The sequence below is a fragment of the Protomyctophum parallelum genome (assembly GCF_964188405.1).
Source record: "Protomyctophum parallelum genome assembly, chromosome: 7".
NCBI classification, from domain to species: Eukaryota; Metazoa; Chordata; class Actinopteri; order Myctophiformes; family Myctophidae; genus Protomyctophum; species Protomyctophum parallelum.
Window position 1 is genome coordinate 15,471,287 of NC_139705.1, and position 26,543 is coordinate 15,497,829.

General features: G+C 47.2%; 2 protein-coding genes across 2 annotated transcripts in view; one reads left to right on the forward strand and one right to left on the reverse strand.

Moving 5' to 3' along the window:
- The window catches only part of LOC310861947 (ERC protein 2-like), a gene marked incomplete at both ends in the record, with an annotated part of 338,757 nt that overhangs the window by 189,419 nt on the left and 122,795 nt on the right, over window positions 1-26,543 (reverse strand). The window contains 2 exons of the mRNA XM_083769684.1: window positions 1,003-1,176; window positions 15,584-15,721. Coding sequence (XP_083625810.1) covers window positions 1,003-1,176; window positions 15,584-15,721 — 312 coding nt within the window. The remainder of the gene's footprint in view (window positions 1-1,002; window positions 1,177-15,583; window positions 15,722-26,543) is intronic.
- LOC310861148 (acyl-CoA-binding domain-containing protein 6-like) lies at window positions 23,589-24,452 on the forward strand (the record flags this gene model as incomplete). Its single annotated transcript, XM_083768486.1, has 1 exon — window positions 23,589-24,452. The coding sequence occupies one exon, from the start codon at window positions 23,589-23,591 to the stop codon at window positions 24,450-24,452; it is 864 nt and encodes a 287-aa protein (XP_083624612.1).

Genomic DNA, 26,543 nt, shown 5'->3' on the forward strand with positions numbered 1-26,543 from the left:
TGAAATGTTGATGAGTGTTACGTACTAAAAGTGAAAGTAGTCATTATGCAGAATGTCCCATTTCAAGGTGTCAAATGTATACAAATCTTTTGAAAATAGCAGATCTACAAGCTCACAATGTGTCACACTGAAGCTAATGCGTGTTTAAAAACAAAATCTACAAAGTAACTATAGTAGCTAGAGTTGTCAAATAAATGTAGTGGAGTAAAAGGTTACAATATTTGCCTCTGAGTTTTAGTGGAGTAGAAGTAAAAGTATTGGAAATTGAAAATACTCAAACAAAGTAAATGTACTTTGTTACTTTGCACCACTACAACACTACTCAGTGTTCATGTAAAATCAAGTGGAACCAAATGAACCTGTTAAGGTCCATTTTTAGTTCACGGTTTATTTTAAACACATTTTGTAGATTTGTACAATTCACGTACACGTGAAATACTCAGTGTTTATAATTGGACATATCTGTTAGTCAGAGAATGTACAACATGGTCAAGTGGACCCTTGTGGGTCTGTAACTCTGAGAGTGAACAACGATAATTGTAGTGGAGTCAAATTTCTCCATTTTCCTCTGAGATACAGTAGGAGTAGGAGTAACTACTAAGGCTGACCGTGGCCATTACATCATTGACTAAGGACAGTAGAATAAAGCTTGTTTTGACCAGAAATGCCACCTGGGACCAGGAATTAGAGATGAAGGTGATCAAAAGAAACAGATACAGTAGGTGCGACTGCACGCGCGGAACAAGCTGTTTACCGTTTACACCATCACCTATAGCAACCCATGATAATGGGTAGTATAAAGTAGTATTACGACTTGATCGATCGTAAGCATTATACAAGACCATTCGGCGTAGATCTCCGCCAATGGCGATGGGTCAGATTAATTCCAACGACGCAGATCTATGCCAACGGCGGGGAATGGGTTAAGTACAGTACTCGTGTACATGGGCATTGTTTACACCAGTGCCCGTGGTTCATATATTATGGTGACTGTGTTTCTACCTCTCCATCGGGCCTGGGCCCGGGGGGGGGCTGGCTCTGGGACAGGTTCTGGGGCTGCAGAGAGCACAGCTGCTCCCTCATCTCCTGGTTCTCCCTCCTCATCTGCTCCAGCTCCTCCAGGCGAGCACGCTCTTCCCGCGCCCTCGTCTCACGCAGGTTCTCGATCACTCGCTCCTGAGAGAGAGAGAGAGGGGGGGGGGGGGGGATGGACGACAGGATTATATTAATAGGAGAAAAAGAGGAACTTTTCAGTTCCATTTCAGTTTTGTTATTCGTGCGAGTTTGATAGTTTATGCATTTATTTATTTTTCTAAAAGGCTTAATTTCCGTTTAAGGGTCAAAGACAGGAAGCACGGGAGAGATAGGGTCACTGGATACATAGCCTGGAACTCACCTATGCTTTCTATGGCATAGGCAGCTCCCCGCAGGATCCGCCGGGAGAATCTGTGCGCAGCTGCTGGACATGAGACTAATTAATTAGAGTGACAGAGAGAGAGAGTGTGTGTGTGTGTGTGTGTGTGTGTGTGTGTGTGTGTACAGGTGTGCGTCAATTTAACAAAGGTGCAGACAATCAGAAATCAGCAGAGAGTGATCAACGTTTGCGCTACCAAAATGAAGTGGACTCGGACCCAGACTTTTTTTTCCTCCCTGGAAATAAAAACGTCTGGGTTTCCGAGGTTATTGGACACAGGACTGTGACCACATCGTTGCAGTCAAGCATCTCCATAATTCTACCTTTTTGTGGTTTTTGGATCATACAACAGCGTCAAACAAAAGCATCAAAAGTATCAGATATGCAAGCTCGAAACGCAGCGCACAGAGGCGCATTTTGAGCTTGTAGATCTGCAACTTTTGCTATTTTCGAATTTGAATCCTGAAAAGTAACCACATTCTGGCTAGCGGGGCTATAGGCTATACATTACAGCCTGATAGGGGGGGGGGGGGGGCTATAGATTACAGCCTGATAGGGGGGGGGGGGTATAGGCTATACATTACAGCCTGATAGGGGGGGGGGTATAGGCTATACATTACAGCCTGATAGGGGGGGGGGGGGGGGGGGGGGGCTATAGATTACAGCCTGATAGGGGGGGGGGGGGCTATAGGCTATACATTACAGCCTGATAGGGGGGGGGGGCTATAGGCTATACATTACAGCCTGATAGGGGGGGGGGGGGGCTATAGGCTATACATTACAGCCTGATAGGGGGGGGGGGGCTATAGGCTATACATTACAGCCTGATAGGGGGGGGGGCTATAGGCTATACATTACAGCCTGATAGGGGGGGGGCTATAGGCTATACATTACAGCCTGATAGGGGGGGGGGGGGGGCTATAGGCTATACATTACAGCCTGATAGGGGGGGGGGCTATAGGCTATACATTACAGCCTGATAGGGGGGGGGCTATAGGCTATACATTACAGCCTGATAGGGGGGGGGGGGCTATAGGCTATACATTACAGCCTGATAGGGGGGGGGGGGGCTATAGGCTATACATTACAGCCTGATAGGGGGGGGGGGGGCTATAGGCTATACATTACAGCCTGATAGGGGGGGGGGGGGGGCTATAGGCTATACATTACAGCCTGATAGGGGGGGGGGCTATAGGCTATACATTACAGCCTGATAGGGGGGGGGGGGGCTATAGGCTATACATTACAGCCTGATAGGGGGGGGGGGGCTATAGGCTATACATTACAGCCTGATAGGGGGGGGGGGGGGCTATAGGCTATACATTACAGCCTGATAGGGGGGGGGGGGGGCTATAGGCTATACATTACAGCCTGATAGGGGGGGGGGGCTATAGGCTATACATTACAGCCTGATAGGGGGGGGGGGGCTATAGGCTATACATTACAGCCTGATAGGGGGGGGGGGGGGCTATAGGCTATACATTACAGCCTGATAGGGGGGGGGGGGGGGCTATAGGCTATACATTACAGCCTGATAGGGGGGGGGGGGGGCTATAGGCTATACATTACAGCCTGATAGGGGGGGGGGGCTATAGGCTATACATTACAGCCTGATAGGGGGGGGGGGCTATAGGCTATACATTACAGCCTGATAGGGGGGGGGGGGGCTATAGGCTATACATTACAGCCTGATAGGGGGGGGGGGGCTATAGGCTATAGATTACAGCCTGATAGGGGGGGGGGCTATAGGCTATACATTACAGCCTGATAGGGGGGGGGGGCTATAGGCTATACATTACAGCCTGATAGGGGGGGGGGGGGCTATAGGCTATACATTACAGCCTGATAGGGGGGGGGGGGCTATAGGCTATACATTACAGCCTGATAGGGGGGGGGGGGGGGGGGCTATAGGCTATACACTACAGCCTGATAGGGGGGGGGGGTCTTGGCAACATCAACTTGTTGTTTCACCTCATTTGCCGTCCAAGAACACAAAAATTGTCAAAACGATGCTCCATTTCAAGTTGCTCTTTGCTCTCATTTCTTTTCAAGGCTGTGGGTTTGGCAGAGTGGAGTGGGTTGTCTGTGCTAGCTGTCCATGTTGCTAAGTCAAAGACAAACTCATGAAAGCCCAGCATAAATAATACCGTCATAAATACTAGCAGGCTACATGGTATAGGAAAGACAGGCCAAACGGAACAGAGAGAGCAAGGGAGAGAGACAGAATTTAGGGGCCATTTCGTCAGAAAAATGGTCTGGTCTTTAATTAACATGGCAATGGCATTGAACCATTCGCTACAGAAAATCCCTCTGCCACCATCATCGGGAAAATATCTTTGTATTTGGGTACAAATACTACAAGACTACTATCATCAGGGTGTTCGACACAGACACCAACTCCTGGCTGAGCACGCCACCATCTGCACAGCTTCTTCCAGAAGGATGCTGGTGTCACTCAGCCTTCGCCCACGACGGAGAGCTGTACGTATTTGGACGCCGCAACTCTGAGCGGATCTACACGGATCTGTGGACATTCAATCCAGATACTTTCTCCTGGAAGAAGGTTGAGCCCAAGGGCAGTGTCCAGTTTCAAAATTACTGGAATGGCCGTTGCAGAGTGGGAGATCGTATCGTCCTCTTTGAAGGACACAACACACCTGATGACCTGCACAACTTGGACCTAAGTCCTAGTCTCAAGACGTTATGCAAGGTAGCAGTTATTGAGTACGGACTGGAGCAGTCGGAAATTCCACATGACATCCGGTGGGAACTGGCAGCCATGACTACCAAGTATAATCACACTTGTGTGTAGTGATGGGTGGCCACTGTGGCTGCCACGTGACGTCACGAGGTGGGGGCTACTGCTGAGTTTTGGGGTCTTTCAGATTCTTTTTTTTTTGGGGGGGGTGGGGGGGGCATGAAAATTTGAGAAATAAATAAAATCACACTGAAGTGAGGGGTGCTCTTATCGTCACACATCATCATACATCACATTCCGTGTTGATGAGTGTTACGTGAGACATGAATACAATGTGTTATTGTATAAAACAAAATGACTGGGTTGTATTTATATCGGCCATATGACGTCTCACATCATCATTTAGTGCACTAAACAAACAGTCCATAGACTTGGCTGGCAAACATTTTTTCTAAACTAAACAAACACTAAAAGTCCATAGACTCGGCTGCCAGTATGACGTAATTCCAGAAGGCCATGCATTAGAGGAGCTAGCACCGCAAAAGAAACCACACACTTACAAAATAATAACACTAAAATAATAATGAGACAGTAAAATATAACTATGTTTTGTTTGTTTTTTTTTGGGGGGGGGGGGGGTGGAAACTTCCCGGAAACTAGTGAAAATAGCCGATCTACAAGCTCACAACGTGTTGTATCGAGACACGTTAGCAGAAGCTCACAGAAGGTGGGTTTGTATCTGCGATTGTCACTACTTCTTGATTTTTTTTTTATTCCTGAGAGAGGCAGGAGTGCACACCAATAGTGGAGTGCTGACCACGGGAGCACAAATTTAAACAAAATAAAGCAAATCTTCCAAGTGGAACTCCTGGATGTCCCGGCCCTATAGTGCATATCGTTTCTGTCGGGGGCAGACTTTTTACTTTTTGTGTGTGTTTTTTTTTTTTTTCAATTAATGTCCTACTACAGCGTCACACAAAAGCCTCAAAGGTAGCAGATCTACAAGCACGAATCGAGGTTGTAGATCTGTAAAGTAACTGCTAAGTAAAAGTTATGGACATATATGGAGGTTTCCACCCGACAGAGACAATAGTGTATACATATTTGGTGTGTTTTCAACCTGCCGACGTGTGTGTGTGTGTGTGTTTACAGTATGTGCTTGTGTCTGAGGAGTGCGAGTCTCAGGTCCACGTGTGTGTGTGAGAGAGAGAGACTGTACAGTTTTATTAGGGATGCGGTAAAACGCATTGAGGTGAACTGTGGAATGAGCGTGCGTGTGTGTGTGTATACAGTATGTGCTTGTGTCTGAGGAGTGCGAGTCTCAGGTGCACGTGCGTGTGTGTGAGTGCGTGCACTGCATGCCGTGCAAGTGTGACTACTGTATGTGTTTAGGTGTGCGTGTTCAACAAAGATGTGTGTGTACGCGCATGTGTGTGTGTGAGTCTAGGTGAGCGCTGAAGTGATTATCAAGGTGTTTATTCAGGTGTTTATTTAGGCGTGGAGCACGGGGCTTGGCAGCACGGCTTTACGATGTGGCATCGGTGCGTTGATTGGCAGCTTCAGGGCCCCTGGCGATTGGACAAGTGCTCCCTGCTAACTAGCGCTGGCACGGCGCGCGCATGCTAGCGGCCGTGCAAAGCACAGCGGGGCCTCCGCTGAACGCGCACGCACGCACACGCACACACACGCACACACGCGCACACACACACACACGCTAATAAGCGTTGGGTGTTTTCCACCTTCCATGAAATATTTAGAGGATGTTTGGGGTTTGGGGAGAGCGACCAGGATGTGATTATAAAACATGTCTCTATGAGCCATAAGGGAGTAGCGAGCGCACATGCACGGACGCACGCACGCATGTGCACACACCTGTGTGTGTATATCAGTGGTGTAAAGTAAATACAAATTTGAGGTGCTTTTACTTTACTTGAGTATTTTACTTTATACTTCTTTTTTTTTTTTTTTAAGATATTTTTTTGCGGCTTACGCCTTTTATTGATTTTTGAAGGGATAGAAAGTAGGCTGACAGGAAACGGGAGAGAGATGGGGGGATGACATGCGGTAAAGGCCGTGTCGGGTCCGGGAGTCGAACCCGCGGCACACCGCGACTGGATCACCAGTCCGGTGCCCAGACCGTTACGCTACGGCCTGGGCCTACTTTATACTTCTACAGTACAACTTTTTGAAACATTTTAGTTACTTTGCAGATTTACAGTAGATTGTTATTACAAAACATGCATTAATCACTTCAGCCCTATTTTATACAGTACAGAGTACACATTTTAATAGAAACACATTTTAATAGATGTTTTTAATTGCAGTACCTTTTACTTTGGTATTGTAATTAGCCAATACGTTTGTACTTTTACTGAATGAAATTTTGATTTTGATATTTGGTATTTTACTTGTAACAGAGTATTGTCATCTTTATGGTATTGCTACTTTTACTTAGGTAAAAAATCTGAGTACTTCTTACACCATTAGAGTGTATGTATACACACGCGCGCGCACACACACACACACACACACACACACACACACACACACACACACACACACACACACACACACACACACACACACACACACACACACACACACACACACACACACACACACACACACACACACACATACAAATAGAAAAGGCGGTCTAAAAGAAGCATGTTGCTGCTCTCACACAGTGCCCTGCCTGGCCCTGCTAATTAGAACCACAGCATTGTGGGCAGTGACTGGCTCCGAGAGCAGGTTTGTGACAGGGTGTGTGATTAGCAACGCACACACTCCGCTCTTGTAAACACATTACACACACCCTGCGCAGACCGCAGCAGTCTGCTGTCTGCTCGCCAACGCTCCCCTCATCAGAGCTGAGTTATGGGCCCGGTCCGCATCAGAAGTGGTTTGTGCGTAAACAAGACCGGGTCCAACAGAAGGGGATTTACAGTTTATGGTGGCGATTGTTCTGCTCATTTCAAAATAAAATAAAAGTCTGCTAGCCGGCCTTGGCCGATAAAGATGGGCCGCCCTCGTGGGTGACGACATCTAAAGTGTTATGTCGCCTCAAGTGTTGCAAATAATAGAGAATGGAACGTCAACATCTGCCAACGGCAGTCGTCTGATTGACTTCTTCTCTTTTTACAAAGGAAACTAAATGTTGATGATCAAATGATCAAAATTGGAAAAAGTAGAAGCACTCGAAGCTTTCAAAATGTATAAGCGTATTGTGAAACGATGTCAGATATGGTGACACGTTACGGTCATTTTAAAATGGCGCGTAAATTGTAACAGGTTTTCAAATGGTTGTGGAATAAAAAGTGCATTATTTGCCTCTGAGATATAGCCTACTGGTGTGGAGTAGAAGTATCAAATGTTTTAAATACTCAATTTAAGTAAAAGTACAGTACTTGAGCAAATGTACTTAGTTACTTTACACCACTGCTCGTGGTTTAAGTACTGCATGTCACCTCGAGTGTTGCAAAAGAGAACGGAACACACATCTGCCAACAGTCATTTCTACTAATTGATTTTTTTCCCCTCTTTTCACAACAGAAACCAAACATCGTTTGATTTAAACGATCAAAATGGGCAACGTCTCTGGTTCTCAGGGCAAGCCTCCCTGATTGGGTGGAGACAAGACGCACGTAAACAAACACACACACACACACACACACACACACACACACACACACACACACCAATCTGTGTGGAACGTGAGCACCTTGCCGTCCGGATCCACTTAAGATGTTTCCACAGAGTGTCTTCCGTCAGCCTCTGACAAGCGTTTATACTTGGCCCAGGCAAGGACACACCTGAGCCAAAACCCACCCCCCACACACCCACCCACCCACACACACACACAAAATTTGCATGCATGCATGCGCGCACGCACACACACACACAAAGTTTTGACCTCTGGCAGCAGTCTCCGTGCAACATCTGCAGCAGAGGTGGACATCCATGCACATCTGTGTGCATCTGTCCTCTAGGGGACCTGCTGTTTGCCTGTAAACTCCTGAATAGCGACCACTTTAATCCTGACCACTTTTAACAAACACATACAGTAAAGTACACACACCGGAGTGGAAAGAAGTACTATGCACATTCTACTTCAGTAAAAGTATCAATACCGCACTATTAAGAGAAATACTTCTTAAATGAATGCCCTATACTTGATCACACTATAGCATAAAAAAGCATAAAGGTATAGCATATCTGCAAGTGCAAAATGCAGCGCCAAGTGGCGCATTTTGAGCTTGTAGATTGGCTATTTGTGCTATTTTTAATGCTGAAAAGTAACAGTTTTGTGGCTGGCGCGCTCGCCCAGCAGTCTGCTGTCACCCAGGCGGATGCGTGCACGCGACCTCGGTCGCTTCTCGCCCTCAGGCATCTTACTGGTAATAATCTAAATTTGCAAAGGAACTATAAACTAAAAGGTACATATCATTTTTATGTTTAAATATAAATAATGTTATTGAGCATAGGAAATAGGGCAATTATAAAAAAATATATATAAAACAAATGTACTCGGTTACTTTCCAGCTAGCAAGCAGAGTTGAGTGAGCAGGACGCCAGACAAACATGTGCACTAGCAACTGTTTGTTTCCCCCTCCTGCATCGCTACAACACAGCTAAACACTACCACGGCCCGCGCAAATTAAACACAGAGGTTCAGAGGTCACATGAAAAAAATTACTAAATCTGAAAATGATTTCACTTTACCTGTCTAGTAAGTTAATGTTAATGTACGCTACAATACACATGCCCACATTGTCACTGGTGTACTGTAAGGGTCTTCAATAGGGGGTCCTCAGAGTTGTTATTTGGGGGGTGTCTTTGTGTGATAGGCGCTTCAGCCCTCGCCTCCCTATTCTGAGGGAAACATTACCCGAAAACAGCAGATCTACAAGCTCACAACTTTCGGCAAAGAGGCCTGGTGTAGAGAGCGAAAAAGAGCAGACCAAGCACAGAGGCAACCATCACGTTTACAAAGTATTGAGGGTTTAAGTGGTTTAAATGTCTGAAAATGTACATTGCCATGAATACAACATATTGATAGAGAATATAATGTGTAAAACAATAAATGTTCACACAATGCTGAAGACAGTGCTGAAGACAGTGCTGTCAAACAAGTCTATGGGCCATCTACACAATCAATGAAAAACTTTGATCTGCAAACCAAATGTATAGAATTCATGTATGTGGTCTCTGCTTCATCTCTATGAGCGGTCCTTGGCCTGGCGGCCACATGACGTCACAGGGGCACATCTTGATTTTTGGGGGCTTGCTGTTTTTTGGGGGAGCAGTAAGACACCTAAAGGGTGAGGTGGTCGCGTGCTCGCATCCGCCTGGGTGATGGCAGACGGCAGACTGCTGGGCGAGCACTGGCACTTTGGCATGTCAGATCAACATATGGAATGAATTCTGTACTGGCCATATATGGAGCGTATCTTGAGTGTACAGGGTTTGATGAGGTCAGATCAACATATGGAATGAATTCTGTACTGGCCATATATGGAGCGTATCTTGAGTGTACAGGGTTTGATGAGGTCAGATCAACATATGGAATGAATTCTGTACTGGCCATATATGGAGCGTAGATTCTTGAGTGGGTTTGAGGTTCGAGGTCAGATGTGGAGTTGCTCTCTCTACGTCGTCCTCAGACGAGCCCTCCATCGGCCTCTCCAGTCATCTCGGTTCTCCATACATCTGGCCAGCTCATTTGTGCTTTCTGCACCAGCATCTTTCTTTAGTACGTCCACATACAGTAGGTACAGTAGGTGTGGGACGTCCTCTCGATCGTTGCCCGTGTGTTGGTTCCCACAGTACAAGCTTTCTTGGTGTCGGTGGCAGTGGCCAGCTAGTCTCATCCTCCTTACTGCTATCTTCTCTAATACACTTGGTAATGCTCCGTACAGATGTGATGTGCTCGTCCTGGTTGATGTTCAGTACCACATGTAACATTCTGGTGTATGTAGCACCCGTCCAGGGATTTCTGTAGGGCTTGTGTTAGTGTCCAGCATTCACAGCCATAGAGGAGTTGCTGGTTTGCTCCATATATGTAGATCTGGGTGATGATCCAGTCTTCTTCACGTATGGATATCCAATCCAGTAGAGTCAGATTGACATATGCAGCATGTCACGAGGCGTGATGTCACAAGGCGTGATGGACTGACAACCATATATGGAGATCTAAGGGTCTTCAAGATGTCACATGATGTCACAAGGCATGACCATATATGGAGACGTGATGTCACGAGGCGTGACCAAGTTCATAGACTTGGCTGCCACACGACGTCATGTCTGAAAGCCAGACGTTGACGCCCCTCAAAAACATTGAATACCACCACTATAAGGTTCCTCCTAGCGTCAAGCATGTCTCCTGAAAATACAATACGTAAACACATCTCTAAGGGGCATTGTGTCTTTTGCAGAAACCCACAACAAAGAATTCAGCATGGGGATTCCAGCAATTTGGTTGAGTAAAATTTTTCCAGGCTACCCGAAAGTGACTTATTCACCCTCCCACAATTCAGGAAAAATCAATGGCATTTTTTTTATGGCAAAACATATTCCCACATAAGGCAAATTACAGAAAAGCCCAAAGGCCGCAGGCATGGCAGCGACAACCCAGGGAGGCAATTAATCTTTTTTTTGGTGTTAGCTAGCGGCAGCCGCTTTGCTAACTCACCAGCGCTGAGGTGAGTTTTTATGGGGAACAGCTGCGTTCTCACACTTGCCAGCAAACAACAAACGCCACATGTTTACAACCGATACTATCCCAGCTCATCCAGTCTCACACAGAGACACCAGCCTAGCTCGGCTCAGCTCAGCTTGCTCGCTCGTAGGAGGGTTACGGAAGATCACTCACTAGAGCAGTGAATCTCAAATGGGGGTACGGATACCCCTAGGGGTACACAGAGGTACTACAGCGGGCGGGTATGGGAGAGAAAGTGGAAAATGGAAAAAAAACTGGACAAAGTTTAAAGTAAATGAGATCAGCATGGTCTAGTTTCAAGTCTTTCACTTCTTTTCAAATCTGTAATGTTATTCCCTTCAAGGGTTATCATTCATTCGGGTGGATCATGCCTGCATGATGTCCAAAACGGCTACTTTTCAGCATTAAAAATCAAGTAGATAAAAATAGTAGATATGCAAGATCAAAATGCAACACGTTTTGAGCTTGTATATTTGCTACTTTTGTATGACACTGTAGAATGGCAAAGTATGCTATTAATTTACAAAAAATATTGTTATTAAAAATTGAAAATATGGAATTATGAGGTTTCTGCCCAACAACAACGATATACTAGATAGTTTCGTGTTTTTCTAGGCAACATGTAGTCGGGTAAAGTGAATTTGACCCAGAAATCAGGAAAAAGGGGTATACTGAGGCCAAAAAAAGTTTGAGAAACTGCATTATAAAAAGGTCCCAGCGGTGCTCGGAGGGAGCGTGAACTACATAGCAGTTCGAGTTCAACTCCGATTACACTCCGAACATAATTCAAGTGTGCGTCAATTCAACGGCATATACGGCTGTCGGTTATGCGTGCTACGCCGTTACTCGTGCGTGTCATATTTATGTGTGAGGCCGTGCGGGCCAGCTGACCTTGTTTAAAGCAGGGAGACTTTTTTTGGCTATGAAGCGCACCACGTAGGGCCAATAGATAAGGTCAGGGAGGCCCCACTGTATAGACTGTGTATCATACAATGTTAGATACAGGGCTGATATTACACTAACATTGGCCCGGAGCTATAAACATCCCCTGCAGACCGCATCCTACACGTATCCGTCATATCTCTCCACGGTTCTGGTACGCTCGCACGCTTTGCTTACTTAGCCCGTACAACCCGGGAGAGCTTCTGTGTCACAATCATATTGAACCACTTTAACCATTATTTTATACTTTGGCTATTCAAAAATAGCAGATATACAAGCACGTAGATCTGCTATTTTTAAAACATCGTGAGTTGTGTGCAAATCCTTGAATATTGAGCGAACATTTTTAACTCTAATCTCTGCTTATGGCGGGCCCTGGAACTAAATATTTTGAGGTGGGGGGTCCACGGCCAAATACAGATCATTTTGGTGGTCCTTCACATGAAGTGAGTACCACTGACATAGAAACATATACGTTTTCCAGGTAACAGTTAGGATTTGGAAGACATTGTGTGGAATGGGCCTCAGGTCTACATGGGTTAGATCAATTCCACCAGAACGGTACGGACACGCAGGCGACGAGCGTGGCGTGTCACAGATGTGTTGCATTGACAGCAATCTGTCAGAATTGATTGTTGTATGGAGGTGGGAAAAAAGCACGCATTTTGATCACCAAGTTTTAATCTAGCGGCTTTTAATAATAATACAATAAATAGCAACGTGGTCAAATAATTGTAGTGAAGTAAAATATACAATATTTGCCTTTGATATGTAGTGGAGTAGAAGTAATGCCTTTGATATGTAGTGGAGTAGAAGTAATGCCTTTGATATGTAGTGGAGTAGAAGTAATGCCTTTGATATGTAGTGGAGTAGAAGTAATGCCTTTGATATGTAGTGGAGTAGAAGTAAAATGTATTGAACATGTGTAAATACTCCAGTGGGCATGGAGATACAGTATATATGATGTCCAGCACAAAACGATGAATGGTTATATGATGTTATGAACTTCAATAGGAGGCCTTTACCCTCCCCTACATGGATGGACCTCTGCCTTTCTATTATCCCCCTTTTCTATTGTTTCTTTGGTTGGCCTGCCTTTATACCTCCTCTGGTGTGTGACCTAGGAGTTGTCCTAATAAATGACAGGGGTGGGGGGGTTTCTAAGTGACAGTGAGCAGATATAAGCAAACTGTGGAGCAGCTGTGTGTGTTATTTGATACAAAGACATAATTTATATAGCCTGTCTCTGTGTTGCACCAACAGTCTCCTCTGAGAGTGTACGAATGGAACCAAACAGAGATCGCCATAAAGATCTATCATCTATCTGTCAAGCTTGTGCTCCACTTCCAATGTTGTCAGTTTGTTTATTTGTTTCATCGCTTCCATTTGACTTGTTTTATCCTCCGAGTTCTCTCTCAAGGCATTCTGACTTGGAAATGTATTTTCTGTTTACTGAAAGAGCTGAGGATTGATGTAAGGAAGGAGAGCTCCGCCAATGAGCAGAGTCCTGCACGGGTCCAACTTTCAAAACCCGCACCCGCCCCGCCCATCAATCATCAGTTCCGCAACCCGCCCGTTACCTGTGATTTATATAAAACTCAAAACCAGATCCGCCCCGCCCGTCAACAAATGGACCCGTTACTCGCCACGTTACCCGTTCGTATCACATGCACTGATAGCTTAGCCTGGTTAATAAACCAGACTAATATCGCACGGACCGCGGGATATTAGTCTGGGGAGGCTCAGCTTGGATTTCATTTCCAGGGAAACATTTTCTCTTTGACGCAATTGGTCAGAGCTACTGTCAGTCAAAGGTCTCAAGCATTGAAAGTCACTGTACCAAAGCCCGCCCATATTGCATACCGTGTCCCGATTGGCCGCCCACATTCTCTGGTGTAGGAAATGGGCGTACAATTGAGCCTCTCCAGACCGAAATCCGCCGGCAGGCAATTTTTTTTGCCAACGGCTGATTCGGTCTGGTTTATTAACCAGGCTACTGATAGCTATCTTTGACTTTAATTCATCCAACACCGCATGTGGTGGGCGGCGGCGGAACGGAGGACATGTATGAGGCTACTGCTGCTTATTATCACAACAAGTTATATCATGATTTTGACCTAAATGGCGTGGCGGATAGGATGATAATAAAGGATGATAATAAAAATAAGATTAGCCTGATGGCCGTCTTGATTCAAGGCTGTTTCTTTAGTTACACTTTCAGAGTGATGCATTAGGCCTACCGTAATTTCCGGACTATAAGCCGCTACTTTTTTCCTATGCTTTACAACGGTGCTAATCTATGGATTACAGCTAACGGCCACCTTCTAAATCTATCTCTATGGCCGCTCCACGTCCCCCTGCGGCTTATAGTCCAGTGCGGCTTGTTTATGTAGACATTTGTTTTTTCCCCTAAATTTAGCTGGTGCGGCTTATATTAAGGTGCGCTTTAGTCCGGAACAACAGTTACGGTACATTACCTGGGTTAGTTTACATCTTGTGTGAATGTTGAGATTATAATCCCTTGGGAGTTGGCGTTTCATCAGCGCAAGCGTGACGAAAATAGGCTACAGGCTACAGCTCGTGGTGAGAAAAAATAAACACCACACGTGAAATGCTACGATAAGGAAGCAAGGATTCGGCCGTGATGTCACTGCTGATGTCACGGGTATCCGTGGGTATCTGACCTGGTGCAGGACTCTGCAATGAGGGGGCAGAAAACAGCAGCGGCCATGTGGTTCATGCATTATAAAGCCCATAGACTCCCCTGGACATGAAGTACAAGTATACTGTATCCCCTGGACATTACGCTAGAATGTCACAGGGATTTACCCCCAATCCAACCCTTGATGCTGAGTAGTCTTTGGTATGATCGAACCCGACCTCCCAGTCTCAGGGCAGACACCCTAACCACAAGGCCACTGAGCTGGTGGCCCGGGCAAACGTCTAATCTAACCACAAGGCCACTGAGCTGGTGGCCCGGGCAAACGTCTAATCTAACCACAAGGCCACTGGCTGGTGGCCCGGGCAAACGTCTAATCTAACCACAAGGCCACTGGCTGGTGGCCCGGGCAAACGTCTAATCTAACCACAAGGCCACTGGCTGGTGGCCCGGGCAAACGTCTAATCTAACCACAAGGCCACTGGCTGGTGGCCCGGGCAAACGTCTAATCTAACCACAAGGCCACTGAGCTGGTTGCCCAGGCAAACGTCTAATCTAACCACAAGGCCACTGAGCTGGTGGCCCGGGCAAACGTCTAATCTCCCTTTTGGGTCTCGACCTGAAAGGTTTGAGAACCACTGGTGCATCTACACAACATCGCTCCATTCCTCCATGAATTCTACACAACCTCCATCCCTCCCTCCATTCCTCCATGAGTTCTACACAACCTCCATCCCTCCCTCCATTCCTCCATGAGTTCTACACAACCTCCATCCCTCCCTCCATTCCTCCATGAGTTCTACACAACCTCCATCCCTCCCTCCATTCCTCCATGAGTTCTACACAACCTCCATCCCTCCCTCCATTCCTCCATGAGTTCTACACAACCTCCATCGCTCCCTCCATTCCTCCATGAGTTCTACACAACCTCCATCGCTCCCTCCATTCCTCCATGAGTTCTACACAACCTCCATCCCTCCCTCCATTCCTCCATGTGTTCTACACAACATCCTCCATTCCTCCAAGGTTCTACACAACCTCCATTCCTCCATGAGTTCTACACAACCTCCTCCATTCCTCCATGAGTTCTACACAACCTCCATTCCTCCATGAGTTCTACACAACCTCCATCCCTCCCTCCATGGGTTCTACCTTCTCAGACAGGGCCTCCTCCAGGGTTGCCAGGGCTGTGTCCGTGTTGCTGGAGTCTGTCTGCAGGCCTTTGACCCTCTCCCTCAGGCCGGCCAGCTGCTTGTCTTTGTCCTTCAGCTGCTCCAGCAGGTTCTCTATCTGGAGAGAGAGAGTTTGTATATATTATTACAATTCTCTAAATTCCACGCCCACATTTCTTTGTGCGTCGGTTGGCCAAGTCATATGCGGAGTACGCGCAAATGCCGTTTACGACCCACGTCCGAAACGGTTGAGAAATGACAGAGTTACCGCGTGGGGGTCCCTCTACTGTACCCTCTACTGTACCGTCACTGTACTGTACTGGCACACCTGAAATCATCATATATACAGTTAATATGTGTGTGTGTGTTTGTGTGTGTTAGGTTGCGCACAGGTGGTGAAAAACAACCATGCTATTTCCGTGCTCAGACCCAGGCACCCAGGCAGCCACCCACCCACCCACCCACATAGCTCCGTAAGGGAGTGGTTGCACCACTCAAAAATGGACGGTTTGTACGTGTGTGCGTCTCACTCAGGTCGCACTGCCACATAGAGACACATGGCATTAGACGTGAAGCTGGCCACAGGCACGCCAGCTTCTAGTAAAGCACAAAGGCCATTCCGCAGAAAACAGCCATTAGCGGTTAGTTCCACAAGCTTTGCGAACATTTTCATGTTGTATGACAAGTCCCAAAACATGGACGGTCTGTTTGAATTTGAAACCGGTTAGGAGTTGGCTCACATATCCAAAAAAGTCAAAAATAGTTAAAACAATCCACCAGAAAAACAGAATAACTAAAGTACAGTCTCAGAGGACCACCCACGCACGCGGGCTGCACCATCTCCATGAATGTTGCCATTGCCAACTTCATTTCATCTGATTGTATTACATCCAGAGTTATCATCATCATTATTATTATCATCATCTTGTTATTATAATGGATTGTTATTCAGCACAGAGTTGAGGAACCACACCAACATGTTGATGCTGTATTGTCAATTGATGAAAAAGGAAGAAAAAAAACCCCGATAGCGGTTCACAAAAGTGGGTACCAGGGGACCCTCGATCTGGGTTCCAGAGGGGGTTCTAAATGGACCCTTAACCCATTCTGACCTGAGATCAGATTCATACGAGGTTTCCACATGGACACACACTGGTCTGATTAACCCATTCTGACCTGAGATCAGATTCTAGAAATGTCAGTCGCTCTTCGATTTTTCAAAAATAGCAGACCTACAAGCTCGTATCGCGCCACTCGGTGGCGCGATATGAGCTTGTAGATCTGCTATTTTTCTTTACGGTTCTATAACTCGGAGAGCATACAGTACAGAGGCGTCCATTTGGTTCTGTCTGTATGATCTCACAATTATGGTGGTCCTTGCAATTAAAACATCCTGAGAACCACCGCTCTGGTACATTGAGATCTCTTGGATCTGGAGTTGGATCCATACCGAGAGAGATTTCTGGCTCAGCGGGGGGGACTTTAACAGAGACATGTAAAAGGTTATAAACCATTTCCTGCACTCTATTTTTTCCCTCCTTCGGCCTCTTGGATCGTTCCACGCCGTTGATTAAAAAAAAAACATCTGACAAAAACGCGGCGGTTTGTTTCTATCTAGTTTTAGCTCTTGTACGGAGAGTATAATTCGGCCCGATGAGTTAAGGGACCGTGTCTGTGCGTCTGTGTATCTGTGGCTAACCTCATGTCCCTAAAGCATGAGAGTAATTGCCAGCTGTGCCGTTCAACAGCTTTTATCTGATGAACATCCGAGGGAACAGAACACACACACACACACACACACACACACACACACACACACACACACACACACACACACACACACACACACACACACACACACACACACACACACACACACACACACACACACACACACACACACACACACAATGTGCTCCGAGCTGTACTTAACAAAACACTAGCATATGCAGCTGTGGCATCAGGACACGGTAAAACAGGCAAAACGGCTCTGGAGGGTCCAGGGTTTGACTCGAGGTCCCTTTTAAGCACGGGGAACATTTATTTAGCATTAATTCAAACGTTGCGTTTCGTCACGATGAGTACATCCCTCCCCCACAGAATGCAAATGATATTCGGTGATCGAGTGACTGATAATACAAAAATAAGTAAAAAATTTAATCACCACAAATCAAAGCAATCCACTTTTTATGAATGAGGCATTCACCAAATGATTGCTTTGATGCGAAAAAGATCTGTAGATGCATTTTTTCGGATTTAACACAGTGCTGGTGTGTGTGTGGTTCTCAACCTTTCCTGGACCAGGGCCCATGCACGTCAACATCTTTAAAGTCGAGCCGAGCTGACCACTTAACACGGCAGCCTTCCAGCTGTGGTCAGATGGGTGGGCCGTGTGTATTTTCAGAGCATATTTTATTTGAATGATCAATAAATTGATTGTGTTCAAGGGCACGGTGGCACAGTTGGTAGTGCTGTCGCCTCACAGCTAGAAGGTCCTGGGTTCGATTCCCGCTCGGGGCGCTGTGGGTGCTGGCGGCGTGTTTCCTCCTCCGCGTCATCAGTGCCCATACCCGAAGGCGGGGTTGGCGAAAGGGCCTTTCTGTGTGGAGTTTGCATGTTCTCCCTGTGTCCCCTAGGGTAGGTACCCTCACAAAAACATGCAGTAATCCTGGTCTCTAAACTGCCTCCCCCTGGCCAGCCGGAGCGCCTGATGGAGGGGAAAGGAACTGGTTGGAATAACGTGTTCCTTCCACGCGCTACGTCCAACCAGGGAAACTCCCCCCTGTCAGGTGTAAAGGAGCAACTTGGACACTCAAGCATGAAGGAAGCATGAGTTAAGTCCGTTGCTCTCCCCAGGTTGGCGGAGGGTGTGTAGAGCCCAGGATCACATTAGATGATTGACACAGGGGTGAAAAATGGGTTACAAAATCGTGGGATAAAAAATATATTTGAGAATAAATTGATTGTGTTCCGGCTTAGATCAATGGAACTAATGCAGTTCCAATATATTTAAAGGTTTCAATTATCTTCTTTAAAAAAAATCATCATCCAGATATGTTTGGCCAATTAGGACATGGAGGAATGGCCTCGCCGTTCATCTGGTGACCCGGTGCTCATCACAGCCTCTCACGCATCAAACAGCCATCATACCACAAAAACACCTGATCTACAAGCTCACTGGTTGTGAGCTTCAAGGTGTGCTGCTGTATTTTCACAGGTTAACAGTCAGTGATGCACGACGTGTGGAAATTAAACACAAGATCAACTGACATCATTCCCCCAACGGAAATGTGCATTCGCCATATTGCCAGTTTGCCACCATAATGTGAGAATGACCTACCAAAACCCATTCAAGAACTCAACTCTATATACCCAAACTCAAAACTAAACTAAAATAATGACTGACCTGAAAATACAAGTGAGCACTGAGCCTTGTTTTCCACCTTGAACACCTTGGTATAGTTTCATCCTAAGTGTGATAAGGACCTTAATGCTTAATGCACCGTCTACATCTAGATGCAACCTCTGTGTGTTAAGGATCCTAATGCATACGTTCCGAGCATGTCATTTAGATTGTCTATTTTCGGGAATGTGACAATGTGGTACAGCAAAGCATACATCAGGCCTTAAAACGTTTTTCGTCTTGTTGCGAGAATCTTTGTTCTGAAGTAGACGTACAGTAGGGCTTATGACAGTAAGGCACTAAAAATAGGGACCGCCAGGGTTAATGTGGTTAAAAAGTAACACCTTATTATTCCTTTGAATGTTTCTTTCATTTGTTTCCTTGCTCAAGGCGAGAGAAAGGGCCGGCCGGGTCGGTCGACTCCCTTTTATGCTGGGAGACAGACACTGGGAAAACAGACAGTACGAGCTAGGGGAGGAGAAGGACACATGGCTCCAATCCCGACCCAGCTGGGCTGCATGGGAGCACATAGGGGCAACCATCACAACGTCCAACAGTATCTCTAGATGGATTTGTTGCAGGGCTAAAGTTCCATTATTATTAGCAGCCACAACAACACCCGAGCATCCTCGCGTTGGGTCCATGTCTCACATGCTACCGCCAAGTTTGACTGAATGGTTTACCCTATAGTGATGCACCTGCAATGGCGGTTCTACTTCTAATCACATCAGCCACCATTCTGGGTGAACATAAGACGTTGTGAGCTTGTAGATACAGTAGGTTGTTGTTGCGTTCAAAAAGTAGGGGTCAAGGATATATAATACCCCGGTCAAGGTGTAAGTGGTTAAATATGTGAAAACCCACACTTTGATGGCCATTGTCCTTGGCTGTGTTTATGGCAAAACGGCCATCTTGACGTCATAAAGTATGACATCACTGGCCTACTCCGGGGGCTATGCAAGTCGGGAAGAATAAGTTGTGAATGGATGTCCCTCTCAGCCGGTGTACCAGTCTGTCCCTGTAATGACCATATTTGGGGATATCTGTCTGTGTACACCTTTATCCCGATAGGTAGAGAGAAGTCATCAGTATATGCCCATATAGGCATTCAGGTACATTCTGTAATGTTAATTGTAAATATACAGCAGAAAACACACTGCCTCATTATCAGTTCCCATTGCATCTTCCCAGCTAAGTCCTGCCAGCCAACAGCCAAGAACCTTGGTGTTGTCCTGGACAGTCAGCTCTCATTCAAAGCACACATTACAGCGGCCACCAGTCTATCCTTTACATTTACACTCTATAACAGTTGATGAATCAGACCCTTCCTCACCCAGGAGTCAGCCCAGCTCCTTATCCAGACATCATTCTTATCAAAAATGTATGCGCACTTAAGACTCTCCAATTGATCCAAAATGCTGCAGCTCGCCTGGTCTTCAACCAGCCAACATTCTCACTTCTGCCCCTTCTCCACTTCCTCCATTGGCTCCCGCTCGCCACTCGCACAGTACAACACTCTGATGCTAGCCTTCAAAGCAACCAAAGTATGGCACCCCCATATCATGCAAGTCTGATCAGACCCTACAAACCCTCCCACGCTCCACAAGTCCTAAACTCTTCTCCCTTCTGGCTCCAAAACTATGGAATGCACTTCCCATTGCAATCAGAACTGCAGACTCACTCCCAATCTTCTGCCGCAGTCTGACAACCCACCTCTTCAGACTCCATCTTAGCCCATAGCACATGTCGTAGCACATCGTATGCATAGGCTCAATTTATGTAACTTGGATAACATTGTATGTAGACATACTGTAGCACTCTATAGTATATACGCATAGTTTCATTATGGTTATAGTGTTAGGTGCTTAGCTTACGTATGATTCATGATTACTATTTTTATTTGATGTATTACCATGTTTTTTGTTCTTGCTTACTGTAAATCGCTCTGGATTAACAGCGTCTGCTAAATACCTAAATTGTAAATTGTAATCATCAGCTTGCGTGGGTGTTGCTGGTGTTATACCCTCTGGTCTGGAAGTTTCAAAGGGAGGTCCTTTGGGAGGGTTCCACAGGGTCCCCAGCAAAATGTGTTAAAACAGCATGGCATCACAATCATTTAACCACTTTATCCATTTTTATGTTGGCTATACAAAAGAAGCAGAACTACAATTTCTATTTGGGGGTCCTTGGCACAAAATAATATGTTTGAGAACCTACAGCTCTAGTCGTAGTGAAATGGAACTGAGTCACAGGCTCACAGCTGTACTCTGGACTACTTTTTCCGTCGACACACCAGATCTACAAGCTCAAAATGCGTCGCGACAACAGCAAATGTCTTCCCCAGAGGGGTTCAAGTGGTTAATAACCGTGATGACTTTTTCACTTTCATCCACATACCATTACTTTTATTTTTTCCACTAACCAACTCCAACCTCATCCAATGTCGTCTCCTGCGTGCTGACACAAGGCTCCATTCACTGCGCTGCAAAGTATTACTACCACATTTCATCCCCAGCTGTCCGTTTTGGGGGTTTTTTTCCCTGAGATTTCTGAGGGCTTGTATTGTACCAAAAAGAGGAGAGAAAACAAAGTACAAGCACTCTAGAAGGAGGATTCATTACTTAATGAACATGAGAATTCAATAAGAAAAAAGAAGAAAACCGCTCTGGGCCATTCGAAAGACCACAATTTAACTGAAATGGTGCCATTTCGGTTAAGAATGTCCAAGAGGCAAGAGTCAAGCCCTGCATTCCAGTCATGGGTACATGAACAGATAATGTCCAAAAAGAATCCCTCCCACCGCTATTTTACAAATGAATCCAATTAGTCCCCTGTGTTCTCTCCCCCCGGAGGATGCAGGGAAACGGCCATGTTGGTTTTATCTGTACAGGCAGGGGAAAGTGGTGAGAGGGAAACGGCCATGTTGGTTTTATCTGTACAGGCAGGGGAAAGTGGTGAGAAGGTTGTTGGGGGGGGGGGGGGGGGAAGCAAAGCTAGCCACAAACCCGTGGGTAAATCTTGATAGGTTAATGACAGCGATTACGCCACCAGGCCGATCGAGCTCTCTGGTTGGACGATACCGCAGAGCGATAGGGAAGTAGTGGAGCCATCCCCCGAGGGGATGATGGGAAAGCTTCACCGCCGCCCAACACTTCAGAGCCTTTTCCCCCAGTAACTTACTAGATATGAGAATGTATGATTATGGCGGGGCACTGCACTGTACGTGTACTGTACACATCAGTGGTAACTTTTTCGTGCCCAGGACGCCCAAATTGATATATCTCTGATAAACCATCTAAATTGAAAATGTGAAGGAAGACAAAGAGATTAAGTGAGTGAAGCTTTCAGCTGATGTCCAGAGCTCATCGTTACACAGTGGTGAAGATTGAAGTCCCAGATCCACATGGAGTCATGCTAGAACATCATGAGGTCCCAGATCCACATGGAGCCATGCTAGAACATCATGAGGTCCCAGATCCACATGGAGCCATGCTAGAACATCATGAGGTCCCAGATCCACATGGAGCCATGCTAGAACATCATGAAGTCCCAGATCCACATGGAGCCATGCTAGAACATCATGAGGTCCCAGATCCACATGGAGCCATGCTAGAACATCATGAGGTCCCAGATCCACATGGAGCCATGCTAGAACATCATGAGGTCCCAGATCCACATGGAGCCATGCTAGAACATCATGAGGTCCCAGATCCACATGGAGCCATGCTAGAACATCATGGCCTCCAGTGTGGATCTCAGACGTCATGTGACGCAGCGCCTGACGTCAGTTGCCTATGACAATATGACATATATATGACATGTCGGGCGGAAACCTCTTATCTCCATACTGTAACTTATTTTGTTTCTTCACACTTCTGTGAAGTGAGGGGCGCTCTTATCATCATACATCACTTTCCATGCCCAGCCAATCAAATCATCGCTATGGGGTACACAAACACACAAAGCTGGGCATAGGAGGGGCCCCTCAAAAAGTAGCTGATCTGCAAGCTCGAAACGTGGCACGAAGCGATGCGTTTTGAGCTTGTATATCTGCTACTAATTTGAATCCTGCAAAGTAACAGTTTTGGACATATGAGGTTTCTACCCGTCAGAGACCATATATGACACATGATTTCAAACGTGGGTGAGGTTTTAGACATTCTGCCCCATCAGAGCTCCGTTGACTCCATTATAAAATGTACACATTTTCAAAACCTATAAAACATTATGTGGAAAAATGAATGCAGGGAGGTACAGCACTAAGTTGGCCCACTGCCTGGCCGTGGTTGGCAGGGATCTGTCCAGCCAACCACAGCATGACCCTCTTCAACTGAAATTCACAGTTAAAAATACCCATATATGTCTTCGGTGTATTCCTGCAGAGACATTCAGAAAGTGTGCTTGTAACGTCAAACTCGCCACTTTGCGTCATCAGGGTGTACGTGAGCCATGCATCATGGCGTCACGGGCGTACCCTGCATATCGGGGCATATATATAAACAAGAACCCTCCATTACGCTAGTCCTGTAAACGGTTCAGATTGCAGCTATTAGCTGTCGGTACGGTTGTTGTCAACCGAAGAATGTTACCTCGCTCTCCACCGTCCTCCCCGGGTTCAGCCCCGGGCCAGAGTACTGATCCAGCCCGGCCCGACACAGGAGAGCCGCTCGGAGGAGCACGTTGGGAGGACCTGGGGTCCCGCTGGGAGGAAGGGGACGAACAGGAGCAGGAGTTTGAGGCCGTGGCAGACCGACTTTGCGAGCTGGTTCAAAGCGCTAGCAGAGACCAGTTATTATACCTGTACGCTCGCTACAAACAGGTCAAAGTGGGGAGGTGCGACACCCTCCCGCCTGGCTTCCTGGACTTCGAAGGACAGAGGAAATGGCAGGCCTGGAAGCAGCTGGGAGACATGGGTGCGCGGCAGGCCATGCAGGAGTACGTCTCCTGCATCGACATGTTAGATCCCGAAGGCGGGATCCGCGAGGAGGAGAGACGGGGAGCGGGGAAGATGAGCGGCTTCGGAGGACCGGTGGTCAGCCGTCTGTACCGGGAAGAGACCATCCGCGAAGAGGATAAGAACATCTTCGACTACTGCAGAGAGAACGACGTCGACCGCGTCGGCGAGGCCATCGGTTCCCGGGAAGTGGACATCGACGCTAGAGATGAGGAGGGCCGTGCTCTCCTGCACTGGGCGTGTGACAGAGGACACGAGGAGCTGGTGTCTCTGCTGCTGCGGCACAACGCCAACGTGAATGGTCGGGACGGCGAGGGGCAGACGGCGCTGCATTATGCGTCGGCGTGCGAATTCGAGGACATCGTGGGGCTCTTGCTGGATGTGGGAGCCGACCCGACCATCAGAGATCTGGAGGGCTCCCTCCCTGAGGAGGTCACTGAGTCCAGCGCCATCACCTCTATGCTGCGCCGGAAGACCGCTCCCACGGGCTAGGAGGGTCCACATGCACACAGTCTGCCCCCAGTTCCACCTATAGGCACCCTCCACATGCACACAGTCTGCCCCCAGTCACACCTAGGCACCCTCCACATGCACACGGTCTGCCCCCAGTACCACCTAGGCACCCTCCACATGCACACAGTCTGCCCCCAGTACCACCTAGGCACCCTCCACATGCACACAGTCTGCCCCCAGTCACACCTAGGCACCCTCCACATGCACACGGTCTGCCCCCAGTCCCACCTAGGCACCCTCCACATGCACACAGTCTGCCCCCAGTTCCACCTATAGGCACCCTCCACATGCACACAGTCTGCCCCCAGTTCCACCTATAGGCACCCTCCACATGCACACAGTCTGCCCCCAGTTCCACCTAGGCACCCTCCACATGCACACAGTCTGCCCCCAGTTCCACCTAGGCACCCTCCACATGCACACAGTCTGCCCCCAGTACCACCTAGGCACCCTCCACATGCACACAGTCTGCCCCCAGTTCCACCTAGGCACCCTCCACATGCACACAGTCTGCCCCCAGTACCACCTAGGCACCCTCCACATGCACACAGTCTGCCCCCAGTTCCACCTATAGGCACCCTCCACATGCACACAGTCTGCCCCCAGTTCCACCTAGGCACCCTCCACATGCACACAGTCTGCCCCCAGTTCCACCTAGGCACCCTCCACATGCACACAGTCTGCCCCCAGTACCACCTAGGCACCCTCCACATGCACACAGTCTGCCCCCAGTACCACCTAGGCACCCTCCACATGCACACAGTCTGCCCCCAGTACCACCTAGGCACCCTCCACATGCACACAGTCTGCCCCCAGTTCCACCTATAGGCACCCTCCACATGCACACAGTCTGCCCCCAGTCCCACCTAGGCACCCTCCACATGCACACAGTCTGCCCCCAGTTCCACCTATAGGCACCCTCCACATGCACACAGTCTGCCCCCAGTTCCACCTATAGGCACCCTCCACATGCACACAGTCTGCCCCCAGTCCCACCTAGGCACCCTCCACATGCACACAGTCTGCCCCCAGTTCCACCTATAGGCACCCTCCACATGCACACAGTCTGCCCCCAGTACCACTCATGAGTCCTATATCCCAGGGGCCAAGGACCATATAGTTATATACCATATAAACAAGAGGGCGGACTGCCCCGCCCCAGCTATTCATTTGGATGGAAGTTGCTCACTGGCGTTTGCAGCACCCGGAAGAATGCTCTATTTCAGCATATTTTGTTGATTTGGGCATCAAAATTTGATACAAAAATGCGGAAACCTCAGCTGCGCACGCTTTTGCTCGTGTATGTACTTTACCCGCCTGCAGTTCCAGCTTTAGCCAGTAGGTTAGGGCATCTTCAACGTTTCCCAGACGCCCATGGGGCTCCTACCAAGGACCACTTAGCCGAGAGAGAAGCAGGGACCACTACATAGTGTGTAGAATTGTGTTGCAGGTTAAACTTTTTCATAGATTTCATAAATGGGTTCATATAGACTTGTTTGACTGTCATCAGTGTATGTTGGATTCACGTTAATGTTTTATCATGTTTTATGACATTTAACCACTTAAACTGGCAATACTTAGTAAACTTGACCTTTCACACTGTACTTGTTCTGAGGTTTTCACCTCTACACCAAACTTCTTTGCCCAAAAATAGCCAATCTACAAGCTCACAGCGCCCTGCACTGAGAGGCGTTGTGAGCTTGTAGATCTGCTATTTTGTGGGCTTCTTAGAACAAATATCCTATATCAGACAAAGATTTGGTGGCCCCCTGTAGTCACTCTGAGGACCCAAGTAAGATTAGCTGTAAACAGTAAGCTAATAAATAAATCAAATCAAGTACGGGACCCCCTGTTGAAGACCCCTGCTATAGCCAACCACCAGAACCCTTTCAGCCCTCAAGTCTCTTAGGCCCAATACTGGCTATACCCGAGTTCTATGTGTTTAAGTTTTAGAGAGCTCCATTTAAAATTGCATTAAGTGCATGTGATTTTAACTCTTATTATTATTGTTAGTATTCACCGCTTATTTTGGTCAATTGGTTTGTTGGTATATAAAACACTTGTGTGAAG